This window comes from Ascaphus truei, chromosome 2 (assembly GCF_040206685.1).
Source record: "Ascaphus truei isolate aAscTru1 chromosome 2, aAscTru1.hap1, whole genome shotgun sequence".
In the NCBI taxonomy this organism is placed as follows: Eukaryota; Metazoa; Chordata; class Amphibia; order Anura; family Ascaphidae; genus Ascaphus; species Ascaphus truei.
Window position 1 is genome coordinate 336,919,623 of NC_134484.1, and position 25,433 is coordinate 336,945,055.

At 40.8% G+C, this 25,433-nt stretch overlaps 1 protein-coding gene across 3 annotated transcripts in view; it reads right to left on the minus strand.

The window, feature by feature from the left end:
• Positions 1 to 25,433, minus strand: part of TRAK1 (trafficking kinesin protein 1) — a 162,969-nt gene that overhangs the window by 122,628 nt on the left and 14,908 nt on the right. For 2 of the 3 annotated variants that reach the window (XM_075586686.1, XM_075586685.1), the window contains exons 1-2: positions 13,525 to 13,756; positions 5,095 to 5,289 (exon numbers count right to left, since the gene is read on the minus strand). The exons of the other annotated variant lie outside the window; for it this stretch is intronic. In XM_075586686.1, coding sequence (XP_075442801.1) covers positions 5,095 to 5,289; positions 13,525 to 13,741 — 412 coding nt within the window. In that variant the 5' untranslated portion in view covers positions 13,742 to 13,756. Of the gene's footprint in view, positions 1 to 5,094; positions 5,290 to 13,524; positions 13,757 to 25,433 lie in introns of those variants that run through there. 3 annotated transcript variants of the gene reach the window in all.

A 25,433-nucleotide genomic window follows, 5' to 3' on the forward strand; every position in this document is an offset into this window, starting at 1 on the left:
TGCAACACGACATCAAGGGACAGCATGCAGCTAAGCAAATCAAAAATGTTCTATATTTGATAGAAGACACAAAAACCGACGTTTCGGTCCCCCAGTGGGACCTTTCTCAAGGTGGTGCAATTGAATGCAGTGCACAATACATATATATACCCCAAACCCCAGTGCAATTCAACAAAACCAATCACAGTTAATAAGCCTCACCTGCCTATGTGACATGCATCCACAGTATCAGCAGGTAAAGAGCGGCCATTTTGAATATATTAACTCTACATTTGTTTACCTGATATGTGTTTGGGCATGCGCAAAAAGGCTCAGGAATTGCATAATGTTACTGCTGAGAGACTACATAAGTCTGCCAGACCCAGCGATATCTTGGATAACCGGAGAGAGTGCGCATGGGCTAAACTGATCTGGAGCTGATACCTGGATAGATTAACTATTGCAGGGACGTGCAAAATACACATTGTAACTGCAAGTGAAGCGAAACATGTGAAACACCTGATGTGCTCACCGTAAATGTGCAAAAAAAATGTGAGGGAATAAAACATATATACACACGTGTGGATGACGTGGATGACGTGGATGACTGTAATCTAGATCAGTATATAAATGCTGAAAGCACTCAGCCATAGAACGCATAATGCGTAGTTTAAGAAATGATAATGCATTGATGACTATGTATCCTGTCAGGAAGCGACACCTTAAATACCAACATAAACACATAATGCAGACACTGTCACATGGAGAAACTAGTGATAAATTGAAGGCAGAATAAATGCTGTGTGTCCCGCTCCCAGCAAACATTGCCACAGGTGGATCTTGACTGCAAGGGACCTGAGGTGCCTGACATGCTGCACAAAATACATATGGTTAATGGAACAACATCCATAGATAGTGAAACAATGCATCAAAGCATAATAATTGGCACAAACAATGTGGCAACTACGCGAAATATCATCCAATGCAAATGAAGGCCAATATCACCCCTTATCTTTCTGTAGTGAATTATTATTTCTGTTAAACAGTATCTGACTGGCTGATGTCCACGATCAGCATGTACAGTATATGCTGTGGAAAAGATTCCTAGTATCAGCAAACAACATAGTGGGACTGTGCTCCTCAATACCCATTAGGGATTAGTTACATGGAGGAAATGCGGCTAACTGGCTGACACCCCGCGGCAGTATGCGCTGGTTTTGCTGTTAAAGATGAATCCTAGTACCAGCAGGCAGCTCAATGGTTTGCTGAGAGTGTGACACAGCATTTATTCTAATTTATTACCAGTTTCTCTATTTGACATTGTCTGCATTATGTATTTTTGTTGGTTTTTAAGATGTCGCTTCCTGACAGGATGCATAGAGTCATCATTGCATTATCATTTCTTACACTATGCATTAGGCGTTATATGGCTGAGTGCTTTCAGCATTTATATACTGACCTAGATTCCAGTCAGCCACGTCATCCACACGTGTGTATATATGTTTTATTCCCTCACATTTTTTTTGCACATTTACGGTGAGCACATCAGGTGTTTCACATGTTTCGCTTCACTTGCAGTTACAATGTGTATTTTGCACGTCCCTGCAATAGTTAATCTATCCAGGTATCAACTCCAGATCAGTTTAGCCCATGCGCACTCTCCCCGGTTATCCAAGATATCGCTGGGTGTGGCAGACTTATGTAGTCTCTCAGCAGTACTACACGTAAAGAAAACCCGCACAGCTAGTGTTAACCACAGTGAGGTGCTGACTGGATGGAGACGTGATAGTATCAAATAGGAGAAAAAGAACCCAGTTTTGTAGCACTCATTCACAACAAATGTATAGTGATAAAATTTAAAATACTTTATTAATAACTATGAATAAAAAATAGGGTGTTAAAACGTAATTAAATACTATATTTGAACAGCACGTGACTATATCCGTTTGTAACCCACCCAAGTCTAGGTGGGTAGATATGTTATGATCCCTGATTGATACTCGGGATCAGATGCTAAAAGTTATAGTTACCTAAAATATAGGAAAGGAGCCTGAGAGAGCCCACCGAAAGGACTGTCTCTATGTGAGTGTATCTAGGCGTGTAATGCGCTCTAAATGGATACACTCATGATGTATGTGGCATATAGTGCGCTAGGTTAGACCTATATAGTGTCTACCCCAGATAGAGATTGCACTGGTTGCTACATAGATTCACCAGCGCTGTCTGAGCTAAGTCTCTAATGAGGACATATATTGCCCATACTCTTAACATAAGTGCAGACTAATAAGCAGACACTCAAGTATGGTATATAAATGTCGGCAAGCTAAAGCATCTAAAAGAGATTACCAAAACACCTTGGAGGTAATGTGAACCCAAATAGGCGCTCCCTCACTATTGTCAGTAAGGTATCGGTAATATCTGTTGTTATAAAGGTGTTCGTGCATTGCACCTAGCAGCCCATGCAGAAGCCACACGTACACACTTTGCGCACATAGGTAATCACCCTTACATGACAGGGTGATAAAGTGCGCAGAAGGAGGAGGCTAGTGTAGAAGCAACCTCCACAGTGTTGCGTGGGTAAATCTGTTATCTGTGATGACTGATAGGGCTAATGTATGCACATGAACAGCTAAGATATACTGAGAGACTACTCAGCAAATAAGGGATAGATGCACTTTGAAATGCCAACAATTACAACTGGTACTGGAGTAGGGTACACAGGGGGTTAATTGTAAGATGAGGTCAGTAGCCCCAAAACACCCCACCCCCCCTCTCTCAGAATGCAGAGCAATTATATGCACAAGGTAATAAGGTGGGGAGCCGGTCTAACTAGTGATCGCATAGTTCCCTATATCAGCACTGATCCTGGTTATATCAGTGCCGATATGCTCGAGGACATGCCTGTCTATCAGGTGAGCAATTCAAAGACTCCTTAGGGCATGGAGGATCCCGCGATAGTAGTGTATATAGCACGATCCCGGGTTAACATGCACACCAGGGGAAGCTTAGATAAAGTAACGCGGATCAATATCCTTAGACTGTTGTATTTGAATAAACAAGCTTCCCGCGTATGCAGGGGGAGAATGGCCAACGCGCGCGTTTCATGTGCCCTGAAGAAGCGTTTTACACGTGAAACGTGCGCGTCGGCCAACAGTCTAAGGATATTGATCCGCGTTACTTTATCTAAGCTTCCCCTGGTGTGCATGTTAACCCGGGATCGCGCTATACACCACTATCGCGGGATCCTCCATGCCCTAAGGAGTCTTTAAATTGCTCACCTGATAGACAGGCATGTCCTCGAGCATATCGGCACTGATATAACCAGGATCAGTGCTGATATAGGGGACTATGCGATCACTAGTTAGACCGGCTCCCCACCTTATTACTTTGTGCATATAATTGCTCTGCATTCTGAGAGAGGGGGGGTGGGGTGTTTTGGGGCTACTGACCTCATCTTACAATTAACCCCCTTTGTACCCTACTCCAGTACCAGTTGTAATTGTTGGCATTTCAAAGTGCATCTATCCCTTATTTGCTGAGTAGTCTCTCAGTATATCTTAGCTGTTCATGTGCATACATTAGCCCTATCAGTCATCACAGATAACAGATTTACCCACGCAACACTGTGGAGGTTGCTTCTACACTAGCCTCCTCCTTCTGCGCACTTTATCACCCTGTCATGTAAGGGTGATTACCTATGTGCGCAAAGTGTGTACGTGTGGCTTCTGCATGGGCTGCTAGGTGCAATGCACGAACACCCTTTTTTGGTAATCTCTTTTAGATGCTTTAGCTTGCCGACATTTATATACCATACTTGAGTGTCTGCTTATTAGTCTGCACTTATGTTAAGAGTATGGGCAATATATGTCCTCATTAGAGACTTAGCTCAGACAGCGCTGGTGAATCTATGTAGCAACCAGTGCAATCTCTATCTGGGGTAGACACTATATAGGTCTAACCTAGCGCACTATATGCCACATACATCATGAGTGTATCCATTTAGAGCGCATTACACGCCTAGATACACTCACATAGAGACAGTCCTTTCGGTGGGCTCTCTCAGGCTCCTTTCCTATATTTTAGGTAGCTATAACTTTTAGCATCTGATCCCGAGTATCAATCAGGGATCATACCATATCTACCCACCTAGACTTGGGTGGGTTACAAACGGATACAGTCACGTGCTGTTCAAATATAGTATTTAATTACGTTTTAACACCCTATTTTTTATTCATAGTTATTAATAAAGTATTTTAAATTTATCACTATACATTTGTTGTGAATGAGTGCTACAAAACTGGGTTCTTTTTCTCCTATTTGATACTATCACGTCTCTCAGCAGTAACATTATGCAATTCCTGAGCCTTTTGCGCATGCCCAAACACATATCAGGTAAACAAATATAGAGTTAATATATTCAAAATGGCCACTCTTTACATGCTGATACTGTGGATGCATGTCACATAGGCAGGTGAGGCTTATTAACTGTGATTGGTTTTGTTGAATTGCACTGGGGTTTGGGGTATATATATATATATATGTATTGTGCACTGAATTCAATTGCACCACCTTGAGAAAGGTCCCACTGGGGGACCGAAACGTCGGTTTTTGTGTCTTGTATCAAATATAGAACATTTTTGATTTACTTACCTGCGTGCTGTCCCTTGATGTCGTGTTGCGACCGGTATCGTATGGTCTATATCTATCTATCTATCTATATATATATATATCCCCTCAATCTAGAAGTCACTGCTAACTATATAACTATATTCATTTATTTAAGCATTCACATGGCATAGCCCAGAGTTTTTAATTGTATACATTATATTAGACTAGTACTATAGTTCTCAATCTGTGTTGCCATATGCTGCAATAAATAGCCATTGGGTTGCCCAGCTATCTCTAAAGGGTTCCTTGCAATTTGCAGGTCATTTGAAAACTGTACAAAATACAGAAGAATTTACAATGCATCTGATCTCAGATGCGCGATTACAGAAGGTTCAGGTCTGCCCAAATTTCACAACATAATTACAGGGTTCCCTAACCAAAAAAAGTTGAACACCACTGGTCCAGACTAATCTGTGAACCAAGATAAAATTAAGAGTCTTTACTTACGGAAGTATTTCAGAGTCTCTTCGATTTGTTCAGTAGTCAGGTCAATGTTAGTATCCGGAGATATAAGAGGTGTTTGAAGCCAGTCGTCGTGGTCATACCCATAGATTGTATCTGCTCTTAGCTTGTAATGGGGCAGCTGCTCTTCCAGCAAACTGATGATTTCAACTTCTGGAAGATCAGTACTATTGCACACATCTGCAAAAATAAACAACATGTTTGAATTTGGAATTACAAAAAGCCTCTGCTTGACTGGAATATAGGCATATTTTTCTTAACCCAATAAATACCAGTGTCAGATTTGGTGTATATTATATATATTATATTTGACATTGATGTGGACACACCTAATGGGGTAAATCTGACCTAAAGGGGGTTCTTTACCTAAAAAGACCAAGAAAAGTGTCCACATTCCAAAATAAACAAATGTGGTAGGCAGGCACTATAAACGTTGTAACTGAATCTATCTACATTTCAGCTTCCATTGGGACATTTGTTAGTTCTTGACAAAGGTTCCAACAAAAGCTGAAACGTAGAATACCTTAAAAAAAAAAAAAAACAGTGCATACAGTAGCCCTTTTGTTTGTTATACAGTAAAGTACAAATGGCTGGCAAACCTGGAGTGAATGTGATCAGATTTTAGCAGATCTACAGTACAAAGAGGCTTTTGAATGACAAGTGAAAGTTTGCTTCGATTCAGAGCAGAGTAGGCCACTCATGGTCTAGACAGAATACAGCCTCTCGAATACACAAATATCGATTTGGAAAAACACATCTTTTTCTATTACAGTCTAGGGCAGAGGGAAAGAAAGCATCATGGAAAGCCAAAGAGCTGCGACTGCATACAACCACACAAAAAAAAAAAAAAATGAATACAAATTTTAAAACGACAAAAAATATATTTAAGCACTGTATTCCGGATTGAAGGTCAGGAGATAGTAGGTCAGGCTTCTTGACCTTGTTGCAAACTAAAGAATAATTAATTGAAATTCATGAGATTTATTTAGTACACAAAATCTAACGCATTATTGTGTATTTACCGTCAAATTGCAAATGCATGTATTTCACAATATATGGCTATATTGACCAAGTAGTGCTTAATGTATGTATGTCTTTATTTATATAGCGCCATTAGTGTACATAGCGCTTCACAGTAGTAATACACGTGACAATCATATAAATAACAAATAATACAAATAACAGATCATGGGAATAAGTGCTTCAGACAAACGTAACATTTCGGATTAGGAATCCCTGCTCCGAGGAGCTTACAAACTAATTGATAGGAAGAACATACAGAGACAGTAGGAGGGAGTTCTGGTAAGTGCGTCTGCAGGGGGCCAAGCTTTATGTATTGTGTGTCTAGTATTATCCCCACGGTGCTACTCATATGCTTCTTTAAGTAAGAGTATCTTAAGGTGGGTCTTAAGGGCGGATAGAGACGGTGCTAGTCGAGTATTGAGGGGAAGGGCATTCCAGAGGTGTGGGGCAGTCAGTGAGAAAGGTTTAAGGCGGGAGAGGGCTTTAGATACAAAAGGGGTAGAGAGAAGTCATCCTTGAGCAGAACGCAAGAGTTCGATGGTGCATAGCGAGAAATTAGGGCTCAGATGTAAGGAGCGGCAGAAGAGTGTAAAGCTTTAAAAGTGAAGAGGAGAATTGAGTGCGAGATGCGGTATTTGATAGGAAGCCAGGAGAGTGATTTGAGCAGGGTAAACACAGACAGATTTAGGAAAGAGTGGGGTGATTCTGGCAGCAGCGTTTAGAATAGATTGTAGGGAGACAGGTGAGAGGCAGGAAGGCCGGACAGCAGGAGGTTACAGTAATCGAGACGGGAGAGAATGAGGGCCTGAGTCCGAGTTTTAGCAGCCGAGCAATAGGGGAAAGGGCATATCTTTGTTATATTGCGAGGGGGAAAGCGACAGGATTTAGAAACGTTTTGAATGTGAGAAGAGTCGATTGTGGCCCCTAGGCAGCGTGTTTGGGCTACTGGGTGAATGATAGTACTGTACTACTAACAGTAATGTAGAAGGAGGTAGTAGGGCCAGGTTTGGGAGGAAGTATGAGGAGCTCTGTTTTTGCCATGTTAAGTTTAAGTCAGCGGAGGGCCATCCAGGATGGTATTGAAGGGAGACTTTCAGAAACTTTGGTCTGTACAGCAGATGTAAGGTCAGGGGTTGAAAAGTAAATGTGTGTGTCATCAGCATAGAGGTGATATTTAAACCCAAGAGATGTGATTAGGTCACCTAGAGAAAGTGTGTACAGAGAAAAGAGAAGAGGTCCCAGGACAGAACCCTGGGGTACCCCCACAGAGAGATCGATAGAGGAGGTGTTAGCAGGAGACACACTGAAAGTACGATGGGAGAGGTAAGAGGAGATGCAGGATAGAGATTTGTTATGAATACCAAGAGTATGGAGAATGTGAAGGAGAAGAGGGTGGTCCACGGTGTAAAATGCTGCAGAGAGGTCGCGTAATATGAGCAGAGTGTAATGACATCTGTCTTTGGCAGCATGGAGGTCATTAGTTATTTTAATGAGGGCTGTTTCAGTGGAGTGAGCAGAGTAGAAGCCAGATTGTAGAGGGTCTAGGAGAGAATAGGTGTTGAGAAAATGGAGCAATCGGGAGAATAAAAGACGTTCAAGGAGTTTGGAGGCAAAAGGCAGGAGGGAGACAGGTCGATAGTTAGAAAGACAGGTAGGGTCAAGCTTGCTGTTTTTGAGTAATGGCATAACTGTTGCATGCTTGAAGGAGGGTGGAAAGGTGCCAGAGTAGAGGGAAGAGTTCAAAATCTGTGTGAGCGTAGGGATTTTAGAAGGAGCAAGAGGTTTTAAGAGATGGGAGGGAATGGGATCAAGAGTGCAGGTGGTAGAGGGAGAAGAGGAGATTTGCAGTGACACATCCTCCCCCTAGACAGCGGAAAAAGAGTCAAGGAAGGCAGGAGAAGAGTTAGGAAGTGATGTGGGATGGGAGGAGGCAACAGAGGGGCTGTTACATACATATACACACACACTGAAGCGGCCGTTCCGGCAGCTTTCGGTAGAATATGCTAGATTTTCAGCCATAAAAACTGCCCAAATGGCCTCTATGAAGGACAGTACTTCTAATTACCCCCATAATCTTAAAAAGTTAGAAAAACAAATTGACGTCCTCAAATCAAAGGAATTCAGGACAGTGTTGTGCTACGATCTGCAATTAATGAACAATAAGCAGGTTATAAATCCAAAAAATCCATCATAACTGAATCTCATTAAAATACATACAGCTCAACCCCCTTATAACGCTATGCTTGGGGTCCAAAGAATCACATCGTGTTATAAGCGGATCGCGTTAGAAATAATGTACAATTGTATGCATTGTACAATGAAGTATTTAAGATTCCAATAATCGTGTTGTAAAGTATTCATAAGTACAAAAATTGGGAGCCACGCTTCCATCGCGGTAAAAGCGGATTCGCGTTGTAATGGATCGCGTTATAAGGGGGTTGAGCTGAATTTATCTATAGCGATACTATACACACGGATGGTGCGGTTAACTCAGGTATTTCTCTTACTTTAATGTTTGTGGTTTAAAGGGGATACTTTATAAATAAATTAATCATTGCAAAGTCATGCAGCTTTAGGGCCAAGAGTTGTTGCCCAGAGTTGACAAACTAGTAATGTTACATACTCGAACTGTAACAGGCTACAGAGTACACAGCATTCATTGCAGGTATTGTACACTTTCACATGAAGAAAAAAGAATAATTAGATGATTTGTGGCCGAGACTAGTGGTTTTAAAGGCATTCATATTTCCCTCCTGCAGGTTATGGAAGCTCATGTACATCTCAAGCAGCAGCATGACACGATGGGGTGGTCAATAATGGTTGGCTGAAAGCAATATTTCCTAACCTAAGGGATCCCAGGTGATTTAATTAGAGGCTCGGAGTGAAAGGAGAGACATACACAAGGAGATACAGGAAGTGAAAATAAAAAGTTAGAGACTGGTCCAGCGATGTAGAGATCGTGACATACAGAACAAAAAAGTTACTTCCCAGCGTCAATAACCCAGTTGACATATTCCTTATCCTTTAAAAAGGGTCCTCTTACTTTGTGCACACAGAATGGGATCCCAAAGGCAAAACACTTTTTTGAGGGGGGCGGGGAGGGAGAGAATGTAAAAAGTTTAAGAGCCACTGACTAAAAGCAGCAGCCTGAACTGCTCACAAATGTTTTGTTTCGTTTGGTGTTCCCGATTGCTGGCCAAAGTGGTCACAGGGTCAGGACTTGCCCTGGCAGCCAATAAAAAGGTGTAACATAATTGTTAGGCGACGTTGAGACTTTTTATTCATGGCCCCGTTGCCAAATTTGTCGATTTTTTTTTTGTGTGTCAAAATCGGTATAAGAAACCCTACCTGGGAGGCCAGGGAACCACGGGTCAGCTACAGCTGCATGTGTCGCCTTAGCTTAAAAAAATAAAATAAAACATTTTAAGTTTTTCGTGGGTCGGGGGGTTGCTGCCTTAAAGCAACTGATTTTCTAACAATATTCTTAAAGCAAAAGATGCTACAATTAAAATACTGCCATTTTCAGGGGAGTCCTTGCAGTATTTACCAGTGCAGTCACAGACCAGGAGACAGCTTGGTTATAATCGTGACCATAAATAAAAACAATTTCTCAAAATTGCTCCTTTAAAAAGGTACAATCCAAGCGAGCAGTTTTTATTTATTTATTTTGTTACATTGGATTGAAGCAGGGGGTCTCTGGAGCTGAACCCCATTACATTTCAGCTCCGGGGTCCCCCTGCTTCCAGAGATAATTACCTCCAAAAGGGGGTGCCGGTATCTCCTGCAAGTTTAATGCTTTTGCGTCACGTGGGCCAATAAAAAGCCAGACTGGATGATGTCACTGCTTCACAGAACGTGGGAGCGTTGAAAAGCGGCCATTACATGAACCCAAGCTAGTGAGCTGGAGCAGCTATAGGCACCCCCTACGGAGGTATCTCGGGAATCAGGGGGTCCCTGGAAATAATGGGATTCAGCTCCGGAGACCCCATGCTTCAATCCTGTGTAAAAAAAACAACAACAAAAACACTTGTTTTGCCTCTTTAAAGAATTAGTACTGTATTTTGCATTACCTGGAGCACGCAGCCTGTCTTACTGTATTTACACTTCTGGAGCCCTGAAAGACCGGGAGAAAGATTTCTCTGTGATCAGGTCAGATCATATGACAGAGTCAGGAGCCTACTAATGAGAGATTTGTTCTTCAGTGTCATCCAGGGCAGATTCTGCATATTGTATTGTATGTCTTTATTTATATAGCGCCATAAATGTACATAGCGCTTCACAGTAGTAATACATGTCATATAAATAACAAATAATATAAATAACAGATCATGGGAATAAGTGCTTCAGACATACTGTAAAAGTAACATTAAGGAAGGAGTCCCTGCTCCGAGGAGCTTACAATCAAATTGGTAGGTAGGGAGAACGTACAGAGACAGTAGGAGGGAGTTCTGGTAAGTGCGTCTGCAGGGGGCCAAGCTTTATGTATCATGTGTCCATGATTATGCAGTGCTATTCGTATGCATCTTTAAGCAGATGTGTGTTAAGGTGAATCAGCACACAAAATATCTGTATAAGAAGCAACATTTTTAAAATGTTCGTTAGAACAAAAAATTGGAATGGAGACACTGTTGATTGTTCAAAGGATCCAAAGATGGCGGGTGCACTCCGCTCCGTTCAAAATGGTGGTTGGTACTCTAGCAGAAAGGCGAGAATCCCAGCAGAAATCGCTCCATAGACTTCAATAGAGAACAGTATCTGTGGCACTCAAAAAAATCCAGCGTTTGAGTGCCATAGAATTCTCTGCTCCATTGAGCACTGTAGATTGTGTCATTCAAAAATCAGTATTGTTGCTTGTGATATTAATGATACTTTAATTAAACCCCATTGATCATTTTTATCCTAGCACCATGAAATTGCCTTAACATCGTTTCGTAGGTAATTTCCTTCACTTGGTTTTAATTGAATTCCTTTTTGGAGAGCTACTGTATACGGTTATCATGGTACTATAGATTTACTGTATATTGTGAATAAGTGAATATAAGGCGCTAACAACTTAAATATATACAATAGTGATACGTGCAAGTGCAATAAAAAATGATATTAGTGCTCAAATAATAAACCCTGCTCAAACCCTCTGGTAGAACCTGTTTCCAGGGTTCCAAGTAGAAAGATGTATTTCAAACAATCCAGGAGGAGCAAAATATAGGGAAATAAAAACAGAAAACAGTGCAAATTTAAGTGCAGACGTTGAGACTCTGATGAAATAATAATGACAATATCTTGGCTCTGCCGGTCTATCTACTTACAAGATGTAAGTGGTAAGTATGCAGTTGGCAGATTGGGCTGCCACCCCAGGTAGTAGCTGTGTATTGTGGATATCCCTCCAGGCTTATCTCGTCAGGGTAACCATGGTGTACATATGGGAGGAAACAAAGCTACATAGCGCGATCTGTCTTTCCAAAAACTTTATAAAATGAATATGAGCATATAAAATGTGCACTTACAATGTGCCAGAATTAAAAATGCATTTATCACAATCACAGTGATTCTAGGGTTTTTTTTCCGATCTCACCGCCTCCTCTCTGGCTCTGGATGTCAGCCGTCTGCAACCTGGAACGCTCTGACGAAGCCATTGACAGCTTGTTGAGCTGGGCGAAACGTGTAGAGTGGTGTTTTGGTCTAGTGAGGGATCCGTAGCTGTACCTTCCACTGAGCAGTGACGTCACACGCGCCGGAGGAGAAACGGAGCTGAGCGTTCCAGGTTGCAGACGGCTGACATCCAGAGCCAGAGAGGAGGCGGTGAGATCGGAAAAAAAAACCTAGAATCACTGTGATAAATGCATTTTTAATTCTGGCACATTGTAAGTGCACATTTTATATGCTCATATTCATTTTATAAAGTTTTTGGAAAGACAGATCGCGCTATGTAGCTTTGTTTCCTCCCATATGTACACCATGGTTACCCTGACGAGATAAGCCTGGAGGGATATCCACAATACACAGCTACTACCTGGGGTGGCAGCCAAATCTGCCAACTGCATACTTACCACTTACATCTTGTAAGTAGATAGACCGGCAGAGCCAAGATATTGTCATTATTATTTCATCAGAGTCTCAACGTCTGCACTTAAATTTGCACTGTTTTCTGTTTTTATTTCCCTATATTTTGCTCCTCCTGGATTGTTTGAAATACTATAGATTTACCGAACATTGCAGTGGGAAGTCTGCTCTTAAGTCCCCTCTTCCTTTGCAATATTCTTTGTTGTCTCAGGAGTGGCTCAGTTGGCAAAGTCACCAACTCTGAAAACAAGAGTCAGTGACTGAAGCAGGGGAACCTGGTTCCAATCCCGGCGTCGGATCCTTGTGACCTTGGGCAAGTTACTTTATCTCCCTGTGCCTCAGGCACCAACATTAGAATGGACTAATTTTGCTTACAAAATACTATGTGCAGCGCTGCATACACTGTTTGCGCTATATTAAAAAAAATATATATATACACACATTATATATATATATATTATATATATATATATATATATATATATATATATATATATATCTATCTATCTATCTATATATATATATATATACACACATATATACACACACATATATACACACACACACACACACACACACACACACACACACACACACACATACTATTTATATAATGTACATGTACTTATCTAAATGATGGCCAAGTAAAAATAGGTTAACCATTGAATGTGTCAGTCCACAATATATATGATATTATATTATATTTAAAGCACATACAATACATGGAGGTGGAGTTTCTGAAGCTGAAACCGGAGAACACCAGGCATAGGGATTTTTGTGAAGGTTCACAGCCATATTTGTAACTATTTTAGTATACTTTATCAGGTGTGTGTTAAAACATATGTCTCAAGCACGCTGTAATACACTGCTAAACAAGACTAAATAAAGCACAGCGGAACGCTACACAATCGCGCAATGTGACAAATTGTCTGAATTACACAGAGAAAATACTGCAGGAAGCAAAACAAAAAATTCATAATGAAATAATTTGTAATTCCTCATATATTTATAAGATGACTCAACATCCATCTTTTTATCCCATAAAAAATACATACAAATAAATTGATATTTATAATACAAAATGCAGGGTTTGTAACAATCGGTGAATGTCAGAGCACCAGTGTTTCAAACGTGGCCTTTGTGGACTGTACCTTTTCAAACTCTGGCTCAGATAGAGAGAGACACTTTGAAGAACATAGACGACCTTTCTATGTACAGACAGTTTTTTTTTTTTTTCAATTTAACAAAACTCGTTTCATTTTTATAGTATCAACCTGTCACATTTCCCACGATGCAGCATGAGCAGCGTTTCCCACAGGGAGCTTTACTTACTCATTTTGTGTGTGGATTTATTCCTCGACCCCTGCTCTTGCTCTGTTAGCCGGTCACATTTTCCCTCTCTGCCTGTCATATCCACTACCCGATCCAGGAGCGACACATGCTTTGCTGAGGGTGCCCGGGCTTGACTGTCACATGGGGCTATGAATTGACTGACTAAACATAGCTTCAACAAAGCCAGATCACTGACGCGGCCCTGCTGATCCACCATTTCACTTCAACTAAATATGGCTGCCCTTTCGGACACTGCCAGCCCCCTCTTCTCACCCAGAATGACGGGCTGCTTTAAGACTGGGCAGCATGTCTGCGTTCCTGTGTACACACAACATTCCATATAGAAAGACAGGCCGCCGGTAAAAGGGTGGTCACGCTGCTTAGAATCTGTTCCATCTAATGTGCCATGTACTTAGGAGCTCAAGTATCATGGCAAAAGTGGTTCCATTCTAAAAACTGCACCAGTCGTGCCAAAGAATAAAACTCCTTGAAATGAGGACTTCTTGGATACTTCTATTGCAATTTTTGCCGCAGAATAGCACCAGCTTTGCATCCATACTTGATATTATATATTCCCCTGATATTGCAGCGGATTCTGATTGGTCAGTACTGTATTAGGAAATAATCGGGCCAGTGGTTTGGAGAGCAATAGTTGGAGTTATAGCAAAGGTATTTATTTATTTGTAACTGTTTTATGAAGAGCAAGCACTAGAAACATGGAGCCCTTGTTTAGAGAAAAGTAATCTTGCATAGTGTATTATTACTTGAGAAAGAAAAAACGGGGAAAGAACCCCAAAAGCCTGATGCTGCAAGCTAGGCAGGTAAATATTTTTTAGTCCATAGAGCACAGAGATAAGAACAACAGCGTCATGGATGTAATGGCTTAATAAACTATTAACTATTAATCCTCCATATATAACTATTAATCCTCCATATATAACCGGACTAACTCAGGGTGGGGGGTTATAAAGCATAAGCTGGTAGAAGTACAAGGAGGCATGTCAGTGAAGTTCCAGTGAGTAAGTCACAATATCCAGTAAATGCTAGCCTCACCTACACCCCGTATCCCACGATGAATGGATCAGCTGGCAAGTACTCACAGTGAGAAGTGCAGACTGCCGGGTGTTGCTGATGGAAGGCGGCGTTTGTTCCAAGCTGCTTGTTGTGATAGCGTGCTCCTGCCCGTGATTAGTACAAGGAAAAAAGATGGGGTAACTCGGCGGTCACAGCTCTCCATAGATCAACCAAGCGCAGTAAAAATAAAAAACTTTATTGGATCAATAATATGACATCAGCAGAGAGTAGATGCACTGACGCGTTTCGTCCTGAAGAAATCACTCTGATAAAGTCCTTCCTTCAGGATGAAACGCGTCAGAGTGTATCTACTCTCTGCTGATGTCATATTTTTGATCCAATAAAGGGTTTTATTTTTACTGCGCTGGGTTGATCTATGGAGAACTGTGACCGCCGAGTTACCCCATCTTTTTCCTTGTATTATTACTTGGTTTATTAATGAATTAAAAATAATTTAATCATGTAAGATTACTTTTCTCTAAATAAGGGCTTAATTTTTCATGTGCTTGCTCTTCATGATACCGTTTATTATGTTCACTTGAGAGCACCGCTCCATACTTTGGTGATTATATATATGTATATATTGATATTTAAGATTAGGTTTGTGTAACAGTCTTTCCGTTTCTTTGTCGGTATTTATTTGTATGTTTCTTACGGTGTGTCTCCACTTATTCTATCCAGTCTGACCTGACACAGTGACAGCATATACACTGCTCAAGGTCTAACTTGCTTAACTATGAAATGCAGATTAGATTTGAAATGTGTCAAACCTAGATGTTGCACCAGGGTTAAAAGGTACTATGCTCAGTAATTGATAGGGTGCATGGCACAAATACACGTTGCTTGAAACACGTGGCCTATCTTTGTATTTACACAGCTAATAAGAACTTTTCTTTATGACGTCTCAGTGATATGATCTAAAAAGATTTAGTGAAAGAAGACCCCAATGGACTGTTACACACTAAATTATGTGGGTGTAATGTAATGTAAATAATACAAATCCTAAAACAACTCAATATTTAAATTAAAAACAGCAGCTGACTGTGTCATCACTATTATCTCACAGGCGTATGATCTCTATACCGTTATGTTCAATTATAGTGTTAATCTGCGATAGATTGGAGTAGCCAGCAATGATACCCTAAGTAAGGTCAAGAGAAATACCTTAGACCCACCTGGTCTTGGGAACGGGCCAGAAGGGGCTCACACCCCGAAACGTTGCCCCCCTTGATCTCCTTTCACATTTTCCTTTTTCCCCCCTCACTTCCCCCTGCTATTCCCCTTGTCACCTTCCAACCCCTCCCCTCTTGTTTTAGTTAATTTTTGCTTTCACTATTTTTGCCTGTCTGTATCAGTGTATTTTGTGCTATGTGACCATAAATTGTATATTAAATCTCTCTTTTGGGCATACTCCTTTTTCTCTTTGTATTCCTTGAGTGCTGGGAATCCAGTTGGGATTTGAGGATTAGTAGTCCTGAGGGTTTAGTGTCCCTCCCTTGTTCCCATTGCATCATTTGTCTAACAGTATTCACATTAAGCTCCTCACGGAGTGCTGCCTATTCTCTATACAGGCACACCCCGGTTTAAGGACACTCACTTTAAGTACACTCGCGAGTAAGTACATCTTGCTCAATAGGCAATCGGCAGCTCATGCATGCGCCTGTCAGCACGTCCTGAACAGCAATACTGGCTCCCTACCTGTACCGAAGCTGTGCGCAAGCGGGGAGACTATAGAGCCTGTTATACAAGCGCTATTTACAGCAGTTATGTACGTATATGATGATTGCAGTACCGTACATGCATCGATAAGTGGATAAAAGGTAGTGCTTCACTTTAAGTACATTTTCACTTTACATACATGCTCCGGTCCCATTGCGTACGTTATTGCGGGGTATGCCTGTACTTTGAACATTCAAGTAGTAGTTCCACGTAGTGGGCAAACGTACGTCTTGTAATCCCCTCATTTAGAAATATTCAATCAACCTTAACCCCATGAAGTTATGGTTACATCATACTAAGGAGTAACCTGGGGGCCTACGACATTGCCCCAAGGTCAATGATGTTCTGCTAGTTTCCCGGAAAGACTGCGAACTGAAATGAAGAGGACATCATTTTCTATCCTGATGAAGGGCAAACCACGGTCATGTGATCACTCCACCAGTGATCACATAGCCCAGAAGAGGAAAAGCCTGAGCTTCCAGTGTGAAAAGGGTTCAAGTATTCACTTCTCGGCTTCTTGTGTCAAAATCTGTATGCGTCTCTTTCTTTTTGTCCACTTAACCTATAATCTTATCTGATAATCATCATTGTTCCCCGGTATCTCTTTAAACTAATTATGCTGCTGTCATTAGCCAAACAACCCCACAAAAGGCAAAGAGAAGACAAAATGGTATTGTAAGCAGGGTAGTTCAATGCTCCATACACCAAAATGCTACAGTACATTAAGTATACACTATAGACCTGAGAAACTAGATAGTCTGCTGAGGAATATTAATATAATGCAACCCGAGTTATTCTATGTTAGAATATATGTGGTTTACTGGAATGTAGCATTCACGAAAGCGTGTTCTTCAAACACAGGATATCAGGGATTGCACCTTTGATGTGTACAGGTTTGGCTTCTGCAGCATAATTATGAGATCAAGCCTGGGAGCAATGGATGAGAAGAAAGGTATCATTTACTTGACACCAACTACCTCAGGCTCAGCAAATTGTGTGGTAATTTACAGGAGTAGAACATAATTAACAATGAAATCAAACAATCTGTTTAGGTAATGTTTAAAACCGCCCAAAGTCTCCCTTATGGTTTGTGAAGAGAATTCCACTGGACTCAAACAGTGTAACCTTAGTGACTGGACCCTCCTCTATACACATGGGAAGCTGGATAGGGCAGACGGGGTCATGAGAATGTGGAAACAGCTGGACTAAAATCATTTAAAAGGGCAGTCCCTCCTAGGACCAAAGTATACTAAAAGCAGCGACATGTTTAAGGGGGTTACATATGTTATTGATGCTTTAAAAAAAAAATGTAAACAAAAAAAAATATTTTGAAGTTTTTCTGTAACTATGGTGATCGGAGACTTGTAGCGGGTTTATTATTATTATTTTCTCTGCCTGCTCCCTTTTGTCTGTCAGTGTCCAGCAAGAATGCCTCTTCTCCTCCCCTGATATGTATTGGCCCTCTGATATGGACAGGGCGGGATAAAAGTAGAGAAAATACTTGATTGACAAACACTTCCCATTCACAGGTTCCTAAGAAATATAGTTTATAATTAATTTCCGCAAACACAAAATAAGTAAAATCTTTATTTTTGGCCTATATCTTCAAAGCCTTCCCAGTACCTATATATAGGTGCACAACATGTTACATTCTCAGACATAATTACTTCAAGTAACAAATCAGCACTGGCACTCTCTTCTTTTGGGGATGGGCGTTATTTACATCCCTTTGAGTTGATCCGTGGTCTCCCGAAGTTCGGGGGACCACAGATCAGCTGCGGCGGACCCTCCGGATCAGGTTAGGTTACTTACATTTTTTCATTGTTTTGGAGGGGAGGGTGTGTAAGAAGTTTGCTGCTTTAATCATCATCTGTTTTAAGGACATCTAAAAAATAAATTAAAGGCAGGCCAAATACCCAAACTGAAGTATTTCTATGGTTACCTTAAATCAGCAATCTGCTCCCCCGTATTTTCTCTGTTTAGTAACATAATTGTAACAACGACTTGGGACTCCCACTGCAAAGGTCACATACCGGCAAACACCTCAGTTTCAAATATATTTCAAATATAAGTTATTACCGTGCGATGGGTTCCCTGAAAGAAGACAAAAATGGCTACCCGCTTTGCTTGCTGGCAAACTTATCAGTAGCAGCAAAGCCATCGGAATGTGACAGTATAACACAGGTGTGTCACAATTAGCATGCATTCATTCCAATTCCAATGTTGTCGTAGTAACACGGTGGTCACATGTGGCAATTATGCAGTGGTTGACAAATCACCAAAAAATCTACTCACCACACAAAAAAATCTACTCGCCACCTAGTACCAAACGTGTGCTGCTTGGGCCAATATTTACTCGCCCGGGGGTTAAATCCACTCGCCCGGGGCGAGCAAATGTATAGGTTTGTCGAACACTGCAATTATGGATGCAGTAGTAGGCATCAAACTTTCCATTGTTATTTTTGGAGTATCAGGGGGCACTCCATATATTATTGTTTGTCATTTGCCACTGTCCACAGCCGATTGGTCTTTTCCGATCGCTTCCCCGATTCCTAATAGGCTCAGTGGAGGAAAGGTCTGCACCCAGTACTCCATGTTTTCAGATAGAGGCCGGAAAAGTAAACAAGCCAATGTCAAATCCGAGCACCACAATTGTTCATGGTTGGTCTCTGTGTCTAGTGACCAACTGAAAATTAAACTGTGAAACAAGGTGGTCATCCCAAGTTACAGGATCAAGGCGGCATCCAGGGTCAGCTAGCTTTGGCACCTAGAGAGCTGGTTCCCAGTGTTCTTGTGAGTTATTGCTGTGCCTGTATTGTGTGGTTTCCTGTTGGCTCTGGCCAGAATAAACCTTTGATTATTTAACTCTCATTCTGTCTGGTGTTTTGCGATCCTGTAAAAATCTGGGCTAATCTTCCATATCATGACATGCCCTTATTAAAATATGCTGTGAAACAGACTTCCACAGACTGGAGAAGAATTTAGTTAAAGATGCCTTGAAACATCCCAAATGTCATAATTACACCAAGCATGCCAAAACCGACTAATTACAGGGTTTTAGTGCATTTTGCTTGGTGCCACAAAGTTCAGCACTTCAGTATCAGTCCCAGTAACCACAATAATAGGCGAGACACCTGGACAGCTATCTAGTATGCTGGTTTAAATGGATATTTTCTGTAATAATTCACCATTAAATGTATATTCCCATTAAGGAATATATGTTGAGGTTGCCATTAAAAGCACTCTGTGTGTCAGCAACTCTCCCATTTGTAATGTCTGTTTCCAAACTCAACATGTAGTAAAAAAACAAAGAAATTATCATAGCTAAACCAAAACCTGGTGTCTAATAGTCCTAATAAATTTGAAAAGTATTAAAAACATATTGTTTTTATTAGGGGCTAATACCAAGCAGAATAAAAAAAATGGGGCAGTTCCAAATATCAAATAAGTCAGACTAAGTTAAGATGCAGTGTTCACAATGGCAAACCATTGAAAAAAATATTCAACATTATACTGCTTTCAAACAGGACATTTAAGGTGGTTTGTTTAAAAAAATATATATTATTTATTTATTATTTATTTATAAAATATTTTACCAGGAAGTAATACAACTCTCGTTTTCAAGTATGTCCTGGGCACAGAGTAAAACAAATAATACATGGTTACAAATAGTTACATAAATGAACAGGGTATCTATTATATACAAGACATTGCGTGCACAGTTAAAGAAAATATATATTAAGGGCGTATGAAACAGTTACAGACCAGATTAAAGTGTGAGACAGCCTTAGATTTGAAAGAACTTAAACTGGTGGTGGATGTGAGAGTCTCTGGTAGGTTGTTCCAGTTTTGGGGTGCATGGTAGGAGAAGGAGGAACGTCCGGATACTTTGTTGAGCCTTGGGACCATGAACAGTCTTTTGGAGTGTGATCTCAGGTGATAGGTGCTGCATGTGGTAGGGGTGAGGAGCTTGTTCAGGTAGCTGGGTAGCTTGCCCATGAAGAATTTAAAGGTAAGACAGGAAAGGTGAACTTTGCGCCTAGAGTCTAGTGATGACCAATCTAGTTCTTTGAGCATATCGCAGTGATGTGTGTTGTAGTTGCATTGGAGAACAAAACGACAAATTGAATTGTAGAGGGTGTCAAGTTTGCCAAGGTGGGGTTGAGGTGCTGAGCCATATACTATGTCTACATAGTCAATAATTGGCATTAGCATCTGCTGTGCGATACGCTTTCTGACCAGGAGACTTAGGGAGGATTTGTTCCTGTAAAGTACCCCTAGTTTGGCATAGGTCTTGGTTGTCAGGGTATCAATGTGCATCCCGAATGTTAAGTGGGAGTCAAACCATAAGCCCAGGTATTTAAAACTAGTGACAGGGTGGTGTTAGCGTTGATTCTAATCAGGAGCTCAGTCACTGGAAGCTTTAAAAATGTAGTCTTGGTCCCAAACACCATTGTTACAGTCTTGTCAGTGTTTAAAAACAGTTTGTTTTGGGAAATCCAGTTTTCGAGTCTCAAAAAGTCAGACTCAAGTATGTGTTGAAGGTCAGAGAGGCTATGGCTGTGTGCATATAGGATTGTGTCGTCTGCATACATGTGTATTGAGGCTTCCTTACAAGCTGTGGGAAGATCATTAATGAACACTGAGAAGAGTAGGGGCCCCAGAACAGAGCCTTGCGGGACACCACAGGTGATATCCAGGGGGTTGGAGTTAGAACCTGAGATGGACACATGTTGGGATCTTCCTGATAGGTAGGACTGAAACCAGTTCAAAGCATGCTTCCCTATTCCAGAGCTCTGGAGTTTGTTAAGCAGGATAGCATGATCAACTGTGTCAAAAGCCTTTGCAAAATCTAGGCATACTGCACCAGTGAGTTGTCCCCGTTCCATTCCACACTGGATTTCATTGCAAACTTTTAGCAGGGTAGTTACGGTGGAGTGTTTGGGACGAAACCCAGATTGGAATTGGCTATGGAAATTTGTCTTGGTATAGAAATCGCTTAATTGGGAGTGGACACATTTTTCCATTATAGTTGTGCCTCTTTTCCATATATTGTACTAGAAGAGATTCAAGTCCTATTCCTTCACAGCTTACTGAATAAAGACATATAAGAACAAATAGAATTGTGCTTATAAAAAAAAAAAATCATATTCTTGGATGCTGGCCATGAATTCAATTAGCACCGTCCCTGCATCACATGAACTGTGTGACAAAGGCATAGACGGGTATTATCCAAATTGCAGCAAAAATTCCCACTGTAATGTAAGATCATCTTACACAGAGAACGTATGTACAAAGTGAACACAAAGAAAACAGGGAAACAGCAAGGAATAATTGGCTTTGACAGCGATTCAATGAACCAAATAACTGCACAGTAGTCGTAACAATAACTCCCTTTATTCTCTCTCTCTTAACTGCGAAGTGAATTGCAAAATACTTCCATTGACGGGTAACGCACTGCGACCACGTAAAAATTCTCTACAGGGCAGTAACATTGGATCAATCATAAATTGGCTGCAGGTAATTACCATTTTGGCCCATCTAGTGTATGTTTTCTCAGTTACTACCACTGACCTTGCTTTATCTCAGACTTATCACCATTTGCGAATTGTTAGGGCAATGCTGTTCCAATGACTCCAAAAGAAACCAATGCAATTCCCAAGGGGATTTAAGGCTCCGGTCATACTTTGACTTTGTAAATAATATTTTATCACTTAGAAACTGCCTACACAGTATGTTACATACATGCTACGCGTTAAGGTTGAGTGGCAGGGTGCCATCACTTTATCACAACTCCGAGCTAGGCCACTTTGTAGGAATGTACTTGAATGGAATGTTGTGCATTGTCAACTATGCCAGGATAACCCTGTGACCTACCATACAAATAGGGGTTAGACAGAGACAGACAGTGCTACAGAAATAATAAGTCAAATAGAGAGTAGGATTGAAAAGGAGTAGGGGAAAAGAGATCAGGATAAGGATGTGTATAGTAGGAACTGTACAACAAAACAGGTAGTATCAAATACAAAAAGTGTGTGTGTGTATAAAATATATATATATATATATATATATATATATATATATATTATAAAAAATATGTAGTGCGCACATGCACTTTTTGTGTATATGTCGCATATATTGATTTTAGATGTGGATTAAAAGTTGTATCTATATTTTCCTCATTGGTATTGAGGGTAGCTAAAAAAAGAGTCTCTCTCATTTTGGCCTATGACAATGTATCAAAGGTTGGGTCTGCTACTGGTGCACCAAGTCTGAAATGGCATTAACACATTTGATCCAAAGATCAGTCCCAAAAGCTGCCCACATGTGGTGCCCGTGCAGATTGATTTGAAAGAAAGTCACTGGACTGACAAATTGTGCCGCTTGGATGCGTATCCTCATGGAGGACCAAGAAGAGATGGCAAAACATTCAAATAATATGGTAACAGAAGGCGATTTAACAGAGGGAGATAAAAAAGATTATTATTTGCTTTTAACTTCCATACTGTGGCTCACACACAAATGACAGGTTTGAATTCACTCCTTCCAAGCGGGACAACCATGTCTTGGAATATGTATAATAGTGATTGCTTCACTGTATCGGTTTTCAAAATGTCTGTGCCATTTCAACACCAGGACCTTTGAATTCTTGCGTAGTGATCAAAAGACGCAGATCTGCCCACCTATTGTCAACGAAGAGGAAGTCCTGCTTCCAGTCTCCAAAGGTCTATGTGCCACTCTGGCAACAATACAAGTGTCCAAGGACCTGTGCCGTTCCCGGAATGGGCACCAAAACGGTTAACCACAGAGAAAGACAGAACACACCGAAAACCTTGGCGTGAATAATAATAATAAAAAAAAACATGAGACACACAGGACAATAAAGAAAACAACCAGGGAAGCGCTATATTAGTTGGGATCAGGCTCAGCAGCCAATTTTATGTATAAACCACATATAAAACAATAGCATAAAATAGCATGATTGAATACACATCAAATATGGAAAAAGCTCACCCAGACTTCAAACTCTTTGCGCTGGTGGCTCCTTTTGTTTCGTCCTTCACAGCCTCGCTGCAGAAACTCCGCTGTACAGCTCTCCTGGGCTTGCACACCAGGGATGGAACTACTCACAGGGCGCCGGGTTTCCGGGTATGACATCACGGCCGGACGTGACGCACCAACCCTTCCCGGCTGTGCCTGGAGCTGCCGCAGCACACAGGGGCTGAGAGCCGAATTTCACACACCTCACACAGCTTCAAAGTTCCACAGCCTCCGCAGTACACTCTCCAAGGGATATTTGATGCCTACGGCACCTTCCCATTTCTACACACTTCATTACCTGCACAGTTGGTAGCGCTTTCCATCCCAGCTACCACTCTGGATTTATACCTCTCAAAGGTCACTCTTGCCCGAGTCTGTCACATCAGACAGGGGCATTAACTTGCACTTACATCACCTGGACAATCTCCAACTGGCAGAGACTTGTGTTACTCATTTTATATATTATATTTTTGTGTATTCAATCATGCTATTTTATGCTATTGTTTTATATGTGGTTTATACATAAAATTGGCTGCTGAGCCTGATCCCAACTAATATAGCGCTTCCCTGGTTGTTTTCTTTATTGTCCTTATTCAGCAAGGTTTGGGTACCTTGCATTGGAAGCTGCTTATGTGTTTGGATCATTTTGGTTCCGTCTGCCATTTTTTGTGCTATAACCACAATTAACCCCTCTCACTCCTAATGGTTCATGTCACATAACCTATTAATGGTATAAAAGTATATGTATTCATAGGATTTAACTACTCACATCATCAAGGTGTATTTTCGTTTCCATTCAATTTATAATTAAAATTTTTTTTTTTTTTTTTTTCCCCCTTTTTTCCCCCCCTTTTTTTTTTTTTTTATCACACTTGGATTTATTTAATAATCCATTTTACGGTGAGTGGTTTCAGGAACAGATCACCAGGCGCACTAATTTTTCTTTTGTTTGCTTGTAGACACACAGGAGATGGGTGAAAGAATGGGACAGGTAAGAAGACACTGAAGAAATTGGCTTTAGGAATGACACAGAGACAGTAATATAACAAAGAACAAACTACAGAAGGCTCACAGAGAACAGCGGTTTCTTCAGTAAGACATAGTTATAGTCACCTACAATCTGAGGATAAAGACACAATGAGAGCCCAGCATGTGAGAAATGGATCCCATTATTCTGAGTTCAATGCAGCATGCCCCTCCCATGCACAAGTCACTTCTTTCCATTCAACTTTAACTGAACGGCATTATCTCTATCTGAAGTGACCTCTTCTGAGACTGTACTTTACCCCATCCTGAAGAAATAAAAAAACATTCAAAAAGAATAATCAAATTACTGTTAGAAAGCCCTGTGCACAAAAGCATTACCTGCTACAAAAAAAGGCTTCTTTATTATTTACTGGGAAAACTGATAAGAAATAAAAAATAAAATAAAAAAAACACGTGCATCTGTTAGTATATTCTTTTTTTTCCGTATAGTTTTCAATCACCAGTTTTTTTTTTAATAAGGAGTGCTGCTTTAAAGGTGCAATCCCACATAGTCAGCCATTGAATTTCTTAGGGGCCTCTGAACGGGGAAGTGTTTGTTAACCGAGTGCTTTCTTTACCCTTATCCCATCCTGTTTTCATCAGAGAACCTATCATGGTAACGGTGGAGGCGGGGAGGGGCGACTCTGGCCGTACAATCGCTCGCTAAACACTCAGTGATATCACAGCCAGCCAGAGAAAATCAAACCCCTCCCAAGTCTAAAGTTAAAAAATGAAAAATACTTATAGGTGTAGGATTTGGGTAAAATAAATAAAAGTATTAACTATCCAGATGAGGCTGGACCAGATGTCACTGGAATGATTTCACTTTGGTCCTGGGAGGGATTGCCCCCTTAAAAGAAAATGTTACCAGAAATGATCCATTTTTTAGTAACAGTATCAGACGTTTGTAAAAAGAAAAAAAGGATCAGTCTCTCATCAGTATTTCATCAATCTCAAATATTTATACCACCGGTTTTGATTTTCTTAAACCAGACAGATACATGACACACTAAATATATATGAAATCTAAGCAAGGAAAAGTTGAAAAA